The sequence below is a fragment of the Cupressus sempervirens genome, chromosome 7, assembly GCF_028749045.1.
Source record: "Cupressus sempervirens isolate cs-2001-9-10 chromosome 7, ASM2874904v1, whole genome shotgun sequence".
Taxonomy (NCBI): Eukaryota; Viridiplantae; Streptophyta; class Pinopsida; order Cupressales; family Cupressaceae; genus Cupressus; species Cupressus sempervirens.
In genome coordinates this window covers 598897537-598911656 of record NC_143124.1, presented here as the reverse complement: position 1 = coordinate 598911656, position 14120 = coordinate 598897537, and the positions used below count along the sequence as shown (strand labels likewise).

General features: G+C 38.3%; 1 protein-coding gene across 16 annotated transcripts in view; it reads right to left on the bottom strand.

Annotated features, from left to right (window-relative positions):
• The window catches only part of LOC149548157 (uncharacterized), a 208328-nt gene that overhangs the window by 83517 nt on the left and 110691 nt on the right, over positions 1–14120 (bottom strand). For all 16 annotated transcript variants that reach the window (XR_016353989.1, XR_016353992.1, XR_016353991.1 and 13 more), the window contains exons 7-9: positions 6874–7007; positions 6289–6391; positions 6103–6133 (exon numbers count right to left, since the gene is read on the bottom strand). Coding sequence is in view for 10 of the 16 variants with exons in the window: in XM_089792185.1 (XP_089648311.1) it covers positions 6103–6133; positions 6289–6391; positions 6874–7007 (268 nt within the window). In the remaining 6 variants the exon portion in view is untranslated. The remainder of the gene's footprint in view (positions 1–6102; positions 6134–6288; positions 6392–6873; positions 7008–14120) is intronic.

Genomic DNA, 14120 nt, shown 5'->3' with positions numbered 1-14120 from the left:
AAGCTGAAGCTTTATGAATAACTCTCACAAGAGAGAAAATGAAACTTGAATCATAAACCAAGCATTCCCCAAATGAATGAGTCTCTCTCCTTTTAATCCTCAAAGTTGTGACTCTTCGATACCCTTCCTGTCTTTTCATCTTATCTCTCCTTTTCATATTTAGCCCACTTTATAATACTAAATTGACCTTTTATAGTTTTATTCCATGCTCTCATAGTCAATTTTAATATTATATGAATGTCTTTAAATTTTCTAATGTCTCAAAAAGGAGACGTTACAAATCTTTCCTCCTCGAGATTGCTTGTCCTCAAGCAATCGGTACCAAAATCCCATATGAATCTGCAAGTAGCTCTGTAGCCCAATCTGAAAACAAATCCTACGAATCCTACCACATTGTGAAGCAATGTATCAAAATGCAACCTTTCCATCAACCAAATCCTTGGATCCCACGTTAATTTATGAAATATTGCTGCATTTGTAGGCCATAAAATTCTAATTATTATTGCATCTAGTCTCAAACTATGTAGAAATACAACAATATCCTCAAAATGCCATAGATGCATACGGTCAACACCTGGATGCCAAACCATCCCATGTGCATGTTCAATTAGAACAACCTGACGTGTGCTACCATCATATACAAGAAGATCCCCAGTCCGACTGAGAATCTTACTCCAATTGAGATCACAAGCACCACTGTGTTCAAATAATTGTGGGAACTCAATTGTGTGCCAACCAACTCCTGGAAACATTACGAACCATGGGAATGCTCCTCTTGGATCCCACAAACAAAGGGACCATTCATCTTCCCAACTATCTATAATATATTGCTGCTTTGTGCCCATAGTGGGTAGAGTACTCCAGCTGCTCAACTGCCACAACGCTGCCCCTCACTGTATGCACTCTAGCTATACTGCTCGCCACATCTCTATCTCAGGCTGATTTGTAATCAGAGTTATGTCCCTCTATCACGGCAGCAACCTCTTGGCTGCAACAAATATCAGTCTGAAACTCCTGACCAATATCAATGAGTGTGCCACCATCAAACTTGAATAGCAGATTCTCCATTATCCAATCAACATCCATCTCAAAAAGTGAGTTACTATGTTCTAACCAATCAAATTATGTTGGTTGAAGGTATTATCATCATAAGAACAATTATCCTCAGGTGTTGCTACACATTTAGCTGATCCAAATGATGATTCATCAATCCCATAGTCATTAACCAACAGACATGAGGTCATAATGCATAGAGACTCCTTTGAATTCCCAAGTAGCTGATCCATAGTTGTGTCTTTTTCAGCCTTGTGGTCATGCATAATACCATCAGCTTCATCCCCGTTAAGCTGCCCATAAGACTTAGTTTTCCCTTTCTTTTCAGCCCCCATTTTAGGCTGAAACAAATTTTCTTCCCTTTCTTCTACAATCTCGCACCTTGCTGAGAATGATTTCAATTTCTACTCACATTGTCTAATTATACTGCCAACTAACCTGTAAGCATCAAAAGAAGTGGCATGTGTTTGTTTTAGTTCAGCCAATATGGTAAAAAGGAAATTTTGTGAATCATCGTCAATCTCTTCGATGATCAAGGGACATAATGGACTACATAAAGGGTAAAACATCTCTCTTGTGGTCCCCTTTAATAGTAATCATGAACTGATGAAACATGTCATGAATTAAGTCTTCACAACCGAGATCCAACATAATCACACAAGCACGAAGTTGTGCTACTGTTTCTAGAATATTCACTGCCTTACCAAAGGATGGATTATGGATATTACACAATCTTTGAAAGCTTTCTACAATCAACTAGAATGCCGCTTTCATCACTTCCTTGTTGTATAGATCATAGGGGGCAGTTATTCTCATAACCTGAACAATACATTGCACGACTGTAAGTCTTACCTCCCTATCCAGGTGTCTCGACAATGCTGGCTTAGCCAAAGGAATCACAGCAAGAAGGATGTTCACTTGTTTACTCTTTGAATCTAGTTGTTCCATAGTGGATAAATACTTACTCTATTGCTTCTAACTTGCAAAGTAACCCATGTTTTGATTGAGGCAAATATGCAAGCTCTCTTTTTATATCGTAGAGCTTTTCTTCAAGGTTTTGATCCTTGTCCTTGATAATAGATTTGGGTAGCTGCCTAAACATGTTTGCAAAATTCAGATGCAACTCAAACAACTACTATTGCTGAAAATGTCCACCCAGCTAATATTTCATTCAAACAGGCATAATCTTCAACGAGATAGTCTTCAAATCAAAGTCCAATATCCAATGATATCCAATTTTGTCTGGGTGCTACCCAGCTATGGCTTCCTTTGGAATATTAAACACTTCAATCACCTGAATGTGCAATTATCTTTAGGATGACTATCTACAAATTGACCCCACTCGTGTGCTTAACCTACAAGAGTTTTGTGCCAAGGTAATTGCTCACGCTGAATGTGATAATATTCCACAAAGAAGGCTTATGTACCACCTCTCTTATGACTTGAAGGCTCCGCTTAGAAATGTCAATCCTAAAACAGGTTGAGACGATTCTATTAGAGTTTATAACACTGCTCAACATCAACAAATTTAATGACTAGTCAAGTAGCAGGTTCCCATCTGAGCCCAAACAAATTCTAACATTGTTTCTACTCTGCCATGTTCTAATTTGTTGTGTTTTAACTATCAATTGTTATCGTTTTGGTCCATAGTTCTCCAATGGCTTATCCACACTGCAATCTTTCCTACATGTCGTTTGTGTATGTTCTTTCAATGGCCTATTGAAACCTTACTCCAAGATATTTTTTAATGTTAGTAAACACAACATCAGAAATTGAGCTTTGCTTCCACTGAGTCTATGAGACTCAACGATGGTGTAAATGAATGTCCCTTATAGCTGAGTTGAGACTACCAGGTTCTTTACAGTCTCCAATCCACATTGCCAAAAATAATAAGATAATTCAGGTCCCAATACTATTCATTGCATCTTCCATTCAAAATACTGGCTTCACTCACTATTACCAATAATACACAAGAACACTATTGTCAAGAATATGATTGTCATTGATTCCTTTCCTTAGAAACGGTGAACATCAATAGCTATCTTCAATGTAACCGGCAAGTTTGACTATTATGTACCCAGTGTAAGTGATCCTTGGTAGCGAGATTATTAGGGTAGAGTCTAAATTTAGTTCCCAACGTAATGTTACTGGCCCGACAACTCTCAATTGTTCAAATGCCTTCTCACAAATGTCAAAACCTTATATTGTGAACTATCATCTTCTATGGTCAGATCTTCTCAAAAAACCACACAACTATTTTCTCTTCTTTCTTTTGACCAAAACGTCTGTAGCATTAATGATTGCCCTATGCAAATAGAAATACTTCTTTAGAAATAATGGCTCATGTGAAACGCTTCTGATTTAGAATCGAATCAAAGGCTATGTTCTTCAAATATAGACAACACCACATTTGGTTAGTGTAATGTCTTAGAGTAATCTATACCATCATTCCTTTCTAACAAGTCTGTAATCAATGGCTACAGTGAATTCTTTTAACTCCTATGCAATTCCATTTGTATCTTCCACTCAATGATGCTTCTAAAGATGTAATGGTTTCCAAGCAATAAAAGAAGTCTTGAAGAATATTTCACCAACGTCTATTCTATTCACCAGTCTTTAAGTGTCACTGGTAGTTTGGGCGTCATTTGGTTGTTTTCCTGGCAAGCAAATCAGAGTGGTTGTAGACAACCTTTGATTGCAAATGTTGCTTCTATGAAGGATCCTGCTTCCTACGGTTTTCCTCCCGTTATTCACACTGTGGATGATTGATAATGCTAGCTCTATTTATTGAAAAAGTAACAATTTTTGGCCCACAAGGAGTCACTTTCCATTAGTGATGGTTGAATAACGATTGGTCGTGACTCCAACTCCCTCAATTAATACCTTCTATCAGGTCTGGGCCTTAGTCAATGCTTGCTAGAATGCCAGTGACCCTGTTACAGAGCTGCTCAACCTCCGTCGAGCACTTCACACCCTGCACTACCAGTTCCAAGTATCTCTAGCCTACGTGCTTTCCTTAAACAATGGCTTCTAATCTGATGTGATTCGCTCCTCTGTCACCTTGAGCAATCCGTTGACATATCCTTGGGAAGAAGTGAAGTTCTATATTCGATCAAAAGAGACCATGTGAACAAAAATGCATCTGAATAGCTATGAACTCCGAAAATCAATTTTTGGCGAATCCATGTAATCAGAATGGTTCTCTAAGTGCATGACATAGAAGAAGCCATATGCTTTGATAGAATAATATTGATGCCAATGTTGAATAATTCGACGGCTAACTGTAATCGCCAATACCACGGTCTTTATGTTTCCAAATTAAATAGTGCCTCTTGCCGCTTAAGAAGATTATTTGATTTCCTTTCCTTTTAAATTTACTCTTCAGCAACTTATATCCGATCATGAAAAAATATTTAATCAGTATATGCTTACTTCTCCTATGAAAAATTTACTCTTCAGCAACTCATATCCGATCACGATAAAATATTTAATCAATATATGCTCACTTCTCCTGCGAACATCAAGACTGGACGACAACTTCAATTGATATTAAATGATCATTAAGAGAGCCCAATTTCTTCTTTGCACCCATAAACTTAATATGAAAAAATATATCAAGTATCACAAATAATATTTCCATGAGAACTAAAATCAAAACATATATGTTCTTCCCCAAATATTTCTTTATTTTTTGATAAAACTCTAGGACTAAAAATATTTAATTTCCTTTGTGAAAATTACTGATTTTCAATATCAAGTAAAACTTCAATACTTTTAGACTAGAATTATCAATACTGCAATGTAAACCCTGCAGGATGGCAAGACACTAAGCTCTGATACCACTAAAATATCCCAAATAGATATTGACCCAATTTCTTTCTCAAAAAAATATTCAGAACATAAACATATGAAGATGCATTACAAACCAACAATATTAACCAGTAAATTCTCATAAAGTACCTTAAAATATGTTATTGCATTATACCTCAGCAATACAATAACTGGCATTCAAAATCCAATCTTAAACACAGTTTTACAGCCAGATTGGAATACTAAAGAAAGAACATGTAAGCACACGCGAGACACCTGAAGTGACGTCTCCACGGACAATGGGTTTGCATCCAATGTCTACCGGCACAAGGGCTATGTCCACACACTGGATAAAAGCTGAAGCTTTCCAAATAACTCTCGCAAGAGAGAAATTGAAATCTAAATCATGAACCAAGCATTCCCTGAATGAATGTGTCTCTCCTTTTAATCCTCAAAGTTGTGACTCTTTCACTCCCTTCTTGTCTTTTTGTCTTATCTCTCCTTGTCATATTTAGCCCACTTTATAATACTAAATTAACCTTTTAGAATTTTAATCCACACTCTCATAGTCAATTTTAATATTATATGAATATGTCTTTAAATTTTCTAATGTCCCAAAAAGGGGAAATTACACTCACCGAAAGTGATAAGAGACAAAATTGTGCCCAAGATCTATTTTTGATATAGGTGAAGATTGTAATGAACATACACGATCATTCAACCTTTGAACTAACAATCTGTTGCAATTTTGGAGTATATGTGCTCAAACATACTTCAATTGTGCTCACATCCTGAAGCACTACTTTACTTGCTCAAGATACAAACTACAATTTTCTGTAGATTTGGCATGATGAAAAAATAATAATAAAATTTATTCCAGAACTTTGAGTCTATTAAAGTAAAATAGTAAATGATGGAACAGTTTAATATTTAATATTTAAATATTAATGCCTTTAGTATGTTTTTATCTCCCTGCATTTTTTAAGCAGACAGGGATGGAGAAATCCCCAAAGGGGATATCCAACCACGCAGCAAGATTAAATGCATGGAAGCAACAGAAAAATAAATGAAAGAAACAACAGCTTCAATTGATAATACTCCATATCTTGGCAATGGTAGCACCATGTCCAGTTTTTTCTGTGAACAAATTCTACTGCAAGAAATAAAGATTACCACTTTTTCATTTTGATGTATTTGGAGATAAAGAAAACAGATGATAGATTAGGGATTTGTATGTACCTTGTTTTTCAGAGGGAAACTCAAGAGCCTTCTGCACCCAAAACAAATAGTGCACCGCATTGGTGAAAATTGGCAATGAAGAAGACTTTACGCAGAAAGCATAATATTGTATCTTCCTTTAATCTTCATAGTTAGTCTTCAATAAAAGCACATGGTAACTTACAAATCCATATCATTTGTACTCACAACTTTGTTTTGTAAAACCTCCAAAAACACTTCCGGGTCATTATTTCTGAGCTGTCCCTCACTCAATATCACATCATCATGCAAATTGGACTCTATTATTTCCCTGTACAGATTGAGCCAGAATGCAATTAAAAGATAACACTGCCGCTTGTCAGACTAAAAGCTTCCCATACATTCCAGTAATATAATGTATAAAATGGATTTAGGCCTGAGGTGCAGCAGTAGCATGCTAGCCCTATGTGAGAGAGGTCCTCAAGTCACTGGGTTGAGCCACACAGATACCCCTTGCATCCAGAATGTGGGAAAAATGGAGCGAACACTCAATTACAGTGAGAAGCAACCAGCAGTTAAAAAGTGTAAAATTGAATGAAAGTAGTGCATAATAATAGGTTTATCCCCATTCCCAGGTAAAAAGGAAAAGACAATTAATACAAAAACTTGCAGGTTTATTGGTCCTGGATAAAAAAACAGTTTGCCATGTCAAGAAAACAAATAGATTTAAAATATATATCAGATAAAGATAGTGCATTAAATATTAAATAACCATTTAAGAACTTCAAATAGAAATCTTCACACTCCACTAACCTGCCAGTTTTATCCTGAACATGAGAAAGGATCTGGTCAAACGTTCTGGTATTAAATTCCTGATAGTCACCAGCACTTAATGAAATCTGGGGAGTGGTCCCAGAAAAAGGACCCTGATAACAAGATTCATCAACCTACACTCAAAAAAGAGATCACGTTAAAAAATTAAACACAACTGCCACAATTAAATCATTTGATTACATTTTCACAACAGATTCTATCTGACTAGAATTATAAACTATGCTTTATTGTTCACTAACCTTGATTTCTTTACATGGCAGTTCGTAACCAGTCTGCACGAAAGGATGTATATGTACAACAAGAAGACAAACATATTGAGCTAAGATTGAATGCATAGCTAAGTATAATAATGCATCCCTGCAGAAGATGTGTCAAGGACTTGTCTCACATATCCAAAAGGAGTACAAAATTTACAGGGACTTCTGCACAATAGCATGCACAGGTGAACCAAAACCTTTTGAGATATTCAAGCTTCCCTCATAATCATTCTGACACATCACAAAATATTTCAGAAAAAAAAAATTATAATCAAAATAGAAAACCAAGACCAACCTACCATATCAGTCATCCCTACCAAAATCACCCAAGGTTAAAGTAAACACAATAATCCAAATGTAATTACTCAAGGATTTTTTGTGTATAGGTGGGATAGATCTTGAAAATATTACTTCAATCCTTCTGTAAAATTATGTATGACTTGTCCAATGACGGCAATGGTTTCCACTGATAATGTGGAAACGTCAACAGGAATGGCATTACTTCCCACTGCATTTAAGGGGCATCTCCCTTTATTCACAATTATAATGGATTTGAAATGGCACTTCACTAATTCAAGATTACAAATAATTATCTACTAAATTTACAGTATTGACAGGGTTGATTTGGAGGCTTTTGAAATACAATGGAGAACAAACATGCAGTGCCATACTTTTGAGTCTGTGTACAGGGCTTAAGCCGAAGCAGCATTAAAGCACTTAATTTACAGAATCATTGCAACACATCACAAAATATTTCAGAAAAAGAAATTATAATCAAAATAGAAAACCAAGACCAACCTACCATATCAGTCATCCCTACCAAAATCACCCAAGGTTAAAGTAAACACAAGTATCCAAATGTAATCACTCAAGCATTTTTTGTGTAGAGGTCGGATAGATCTTGAAAATGTCACTTCAATCCTTCTGTAAAATTATGTATGACTTGCCAAATGATCAGAAATGGTTTCCACTGATAATGTAGAAACATCAACAGGAATGGCATTACTTCCCTCTGCATTTAAAGGAGCATATCCCTTTATTGATCATTCACAATTATAATGGATTTGAAATGGCACTTCCCTAATTCAAGATTAAAAATAATTAGCTACTAAATTTACAGTATCGACAGGGTTGATTTGGAGGCTTTTGAAATACAATGGAAAACAAACACACAGTGCCATACTTTTGAGTCTCTGTACAGGGCTTGAGCTGAAGCAGCATTAAAGCACTTAAAATACAGATTTTTGGGGTTTTCCAGGAATCACTAACACATATCGCAATTTCTGGGTAGACTGCAAATAACAGAAACTTTAAGCATGCAAGTAAAACAACTGATAGCTGTAATAAAACACAGTTTCGTATGAGTAAACTGATGAATGAGTTAATCACTATGTAGTATGTACCATGATTTCAGGTGCCTTGCCAGATATAGTAACTCCTCACATTGACTTACTATAAATAGTAAGTCTCTGAATAACTACTCTCGTAAACGATACCAAATCTCAACACTGCCACCAAGTTGTTCAAGTGCCTGCTAAAGATAGAAACCCTGATTTTCCTGAAATAGATGCTTACTATAAGTAGTAAGTGTGCCAAACTGATCCAAACAAAGAGAATCCTGAACACCCCATCCTCTAGAGTGGGAATTGACCTCTGGTTTTGCCATTGAAGCCCCCTATCCATAACATTAGCCCACAAGGGTCACAATGATGGGCCTAACAACTCATCCTCTAACACTGGCTAAAAAGGGGACATTGCAATCCATCAAAGCTTTCAATCCCAATTGGTTGCATTGATCATGTGATTGCATCCACTCAACTCCTAAAACAATGCCAGCACCACCAACCTCAAACACGTAGAAGCCTCTAGTGCTAATGTAAACATGCAATTGGAATCATGTTTGTGATGGCAAACTGAAATCTGAAAATTGGAATGGTTCGTACCTCATTTTGTCATCCCCAAAATCTGCATTTTCCTTTTCCTCAAAGTTTCTAGGACAAGTTACAGTAACACTACTAATTCTGGAAATCTAATTGTTAATTATCTCAAAAGTGTCTTTGTTGTATTATTGCAAGAGTACCTTTGTTGTCATCAGTGTCATAGGACTCTGCAAGTCCCAAGCTGAGTTAGGGCTCCAGAATTTTTTGGCCTTTGGACGCTCAATCTGACCATCGGTCTAAGGATGGTACGCTGTACTAAAATTGAGCCTAGTGCCCAAAGCTGCCTGCAACTCTCTCCAAAATGAAGAAGTGAACAAAGAATCTCTATCAGAGATGATCTTATGGGGAACGCCATGAAGTCTGACAATGTCCCGCAAGAACACCTGAGCTATGTCTCGTGCTGTGTATGCAGTACGCACGGGTGAGAAATGGGCAACCTTGGTCAACGTGTCAACTGTCACCAAAATGGCATCATGGCGGCAAGATGACATGGGGAGACCAACAATGAAATCTATAGATATAGCATTCCACTTCCACTCTGCAATCTCATGCGGCTGAAGAAGCCCACCAGGATGACGGTGCTCCGCCTTCACCCTCTGACACTCGAGGCATCTCACAACTATGCTAGCAATTTGCACTCTCATGCCTGGCAAGTGATACAACTGCCTCAAATCTGCATGTAACTTCTTAACACCGGGGTGCGCTACATAAGGTGCTCTGTGAGCCTCAAGTACAATGAGCTTGCGCAAACCCCCAATGGAAGGTACATACATACGTCCTCTATGACGCAAAAGTCCATCAGACTCTAAGGAAAACTTTGAATACTTTCCTTCCAAGGGTCTCTGAGAATGCACTATCTGACTCACTTCTACATAAAGCTCATCTGTTGGCAAGTGCTATAAGATCCGCTCTCTCAAGTCAGTGCAAGTAGTCACAGATGAAAGCTCATGGCGCCTTCTACTTAAGGCATCTGCAACCACGTTCTCCTTTCCCTTGATGTAATGAACATCAAAATCGTACTCACAAAGAAACTTCATCCACCTTCTTTGCCTAGCATTAAGGTTTGGTTGAGAAAATATGTACTGCAAGCTCTGGTGGTCGGAATGAAGCTCGAATCTATGACCTAGAAGGAAGTGTCGCCATCTCACTAAAGCATGAACCACTGCCACAAGCTCTAGGTCATGAGTAGGATAGTTGAGTTCATGAGTCTTTAACTTCCTAGACTCAAAGGAAATAGGTCGTCCATCCTGCATAAAGACTGCCCCTATACCATCCAAAGATGCATCAGTGTACACCACAAAATCCGCAGAAGGATCTGGTACTGCAAGAATCAATGCACTTGTGAGGGCTCTCTTGAGCTCTTGAAAAGCTCTATCACACTTCTCTGTCCACTCATACTTCTTCCCCTTTTTCTGAAGAGATGTGATAGGGTGTGCCAATCTAGAGAATCCTGAAATGAAACGTCGGTAATATCCTGCTAGACCCATAAAGCTCCTCACTTCAGTGACACTGGTGGCTGTTGGATGCCCAAAATACATGGGCAAAAACACACCAAATTTATTTTTTAAAGATTAATAACACCACTAAGTTTGATATGTTAATCTGCACATGTTAAAGTATAGGTCTAATGAAAACAAATACGGGATCTCCTAACAATGTCCTGACATTTCCATTTAAGTTTAAAATCAATGAGTATGAATAGATCGTTAAATTTGCACATTCATTAGTAAATTGATTTCGACATTTGTTTCATTTTACATTAAAATTAAAAATAATATAATGAAGGAAACACATATGCAAACTCCTACAAGATTAGAAAATCGTCAAGGGATGACTCCCCCTCTGAATCTTCCTCTCTGTCACTAATGGTGATAGCGAACAATTGACAACCCTTTCGCATGCACCGTCTAAGCTGCATAGCAAATCATACGAAGGGATACAGGTCTCTTCACTCCGAAGATCTCCCTAGAGATACCATCTTCATCCACACATTCCACCCTCTTCTGTCGACAATCCATCTTGGCGCTGTGGGCATAAAGCCAATCCATGCCAAGAACAACATCGTAAGAACCTAGAGGGGTAATGCGTAGATCAAACATTGTGGACATGTCTCCAATCTGCATCTGGCAATTATGCACCATGGAACTAACTGACACTCTGGCTCTTGAGGCTAACTCTACTTCCCAACTGACATCCTGTCTAACTGCCACTAGCCCGCAACGCTCCACTACATATGGAGATATAAAAGAGTCAGTAGCTCCGAAATCAAATAAAACTGCAACCATACGGCCCTGAATAATACCTGTAGCCTCGATAACTGTGGCCTGATGCTCAACCTGGCGGTTGTCAACCTCTGCAAAAACTCTGTGGAATCTGCCCATGTCACTGACTATCGGTTCTAAAAAACCCCTCTCTAACCAATAGATGCCTGTCCCTGTGGACACTCTCTAGCTATATGACCCATCCCGCCACAAGTGTAGCATGGTCCTCGGGTATAAGATCATGCACCCTGTGATCCAAACTGCTATGGACCTCCTGACCTGCTAGATCCACTATAACCACCCCTGGAAGACTGCTGAGTCTTCACTGACTGTGACTGTGGGGCCTATACTTTTTGCTCCTATTTGGGACTTTAAGACTGCCACTGCTTGGGCTTGGAGCCCAGATAACCCTGTGAAGGTTTCTGCTGTTGTGGTTTCTACTGCTGAGTTTGTTGGCCCTTAGAGGACCCTGCTGTATAGTTCTAATTCCCTTTCCAAGGGGGTTTCTGCTGGGTGGAGTTTCGGTTCTGAGACCGATCCCGTGACTCTTGTCTACCTCGAGCATCCTCAGCAACTAGTGCTATCTCCACTACCTGTGTAAAGGTGGTAGGGAAGGCCATACGAATTGGACCCTGAAGTGAGAAATTCAAACCCATGATAAAGAAATGCACTCGCAGTTTCTCATCCTTCATATATTCCACATAAGGAAGGAGCTCGAGAAACCTACTCTCGTACTGAGCTACTGTAAGACCCCTCTGATATAGAGAATGAAACTCCTCTATCTGCTTCTGTCTGAAGTGCTCTGACAGGTACCTCTCTTGGAATCTCTCCAAGAATGACTCCCATGTGAGGGTATCCATCCTCACTCCTCCTATAGTCTCCTCTTGATGCCACCAATCGGAGGCATCTCCTCTCAACTGATGGACTGCTATACGTGCCTTAAAATTGCTCCCATACGGACATAATCCAAAGCACCGCTGTAGGCTCTGTAACCAGGCCTCTGCTACTGTCCCCTCAGTGGAACCGGTGAATAATGGTGGCCTGAATCGTATCAATTCCCTGATATCATCTCCTATATGCCTAGGAGGTCTGTCAAGTGGGGGTCCTCTCTAGTGTATTGACTCACCCTCGTGCTCACCCTGCCCCTCTAACTGCCTTGGTAGGGGACTCCTAGTCCTTTCTCTACCTCCGAGCCCGCCTCCTCCGGGTCCCTCTGCTTCCACTATGGGAATCTGTTGTCCTGGCTAAACTACAAGTAGTACCCTCTACTGAACTACACCAATCAAAGTCTGAAGGGCATCTATAATGTCCTGGTTCGGGTTCGATGGTGGTGGAGGTGGTGGAGGTGGTGGTGGTCCATCCTCCTGTCCGACTCTACCACCTCTTGCCCTCCAACCTCTGCCTCGTCGGTATGAGTTTTGGCATGTAAGAATGGAAGAATGGAAGTTCTTGAGTTATAGCCCCGATTGGGCACCTGTTTTGGTGTTGTGTCTAACATCTCCTATTGGAAAAATCCACCTTCTCCCTACTTTTGTTTCAATGTCGAATCGGTTGTAAAAAAACCCAGTACGGAAATGAATATCTGATTTTGTTCCTTGCTATACTTGTTTATCACCTGGTCAGTTTACGTTCCCTCCACAATCTCGGCGATGCATTGCAGAAAATGATATGGATCCCTTGATAAGGGCCATGAAGGAAATTTAAATTGATAGTTGAAATTCAATTATGTTCGGGATTAAAATCTTGTGTAGATATGTAATTTAAAGTTTTGTTGTAGTGGCTACGAAGTCGGGTTTTCTTCCTAGTTCTTTCTCGATGGAGCCTTTAAATCAAGTGGTTCAATAAAATAAATGAGAAATGACTGAACCACGTAGATTGATAAAAAAAATTGAGTAATGTTTCTTGCATATGATATTTTCGTATTTTAGTTTTGCATATGTTACTTAAAATTCAGATGAGATGATGTTTACCTTATTGCGAAATTTTTATGATTGTTAATCACACTCATTTAATTTAGATTAATTAGATAACATGGTGATATATACTAAGCTATGCAATTTTAAGTTTAAAACATGTTGAGAAATTTTGTAATTATTCATAAAGATGAGGAAGTTAAACAATGCTATTCAAATTCTATGGAATTACATTTAATCCTATGTTATAAATCTAATTAAAAACAAAAAATACCCCCTTGTTATAAAAATAAATTAATTGGGAAATCCATACTTAGCAAAAATATGGACTTGAAAAAAAAAATTACACTTCCAAGAGCCAAAAATGCTTACTGCTTTTTGTATGGGGAGGAAGATTATTGCCTTTCCCCAATAAAGCATCTAAAAGATTCTGTTAATATTCTTTTTAAACTTATTAATATTAAATAATTAAATAGAAAGAAAAAAAGAAAATAAATATTAGTAACACTTTTTGCAAATATCCTAAATATCCCCCTAGTCTCAACAATTAAACTTTTGCAATAACTACCTTAAGTCCTATCTAAATCACTCCACTCTACCCTCATCATGCCTTTTTCCTAGGCGTCAATTTTTTAAAAGGGGCAGATTTGAGTTACAAACAAGTCAAAATATTTAATTATGATAAACCTCTTATACTCCCAATAAATATCACAGCCCAGACTTGACCAACGTGATGTACTGGGAAAGTGGCATGTCTGTGGTGGCATTAAAGCCAATGCCAATGAGATTGTTTTTTTTAAACATTGCCTCCACCTTTTCTAGCGCCTAGTTTTGGGGTATTAATGCCAAGTCAAT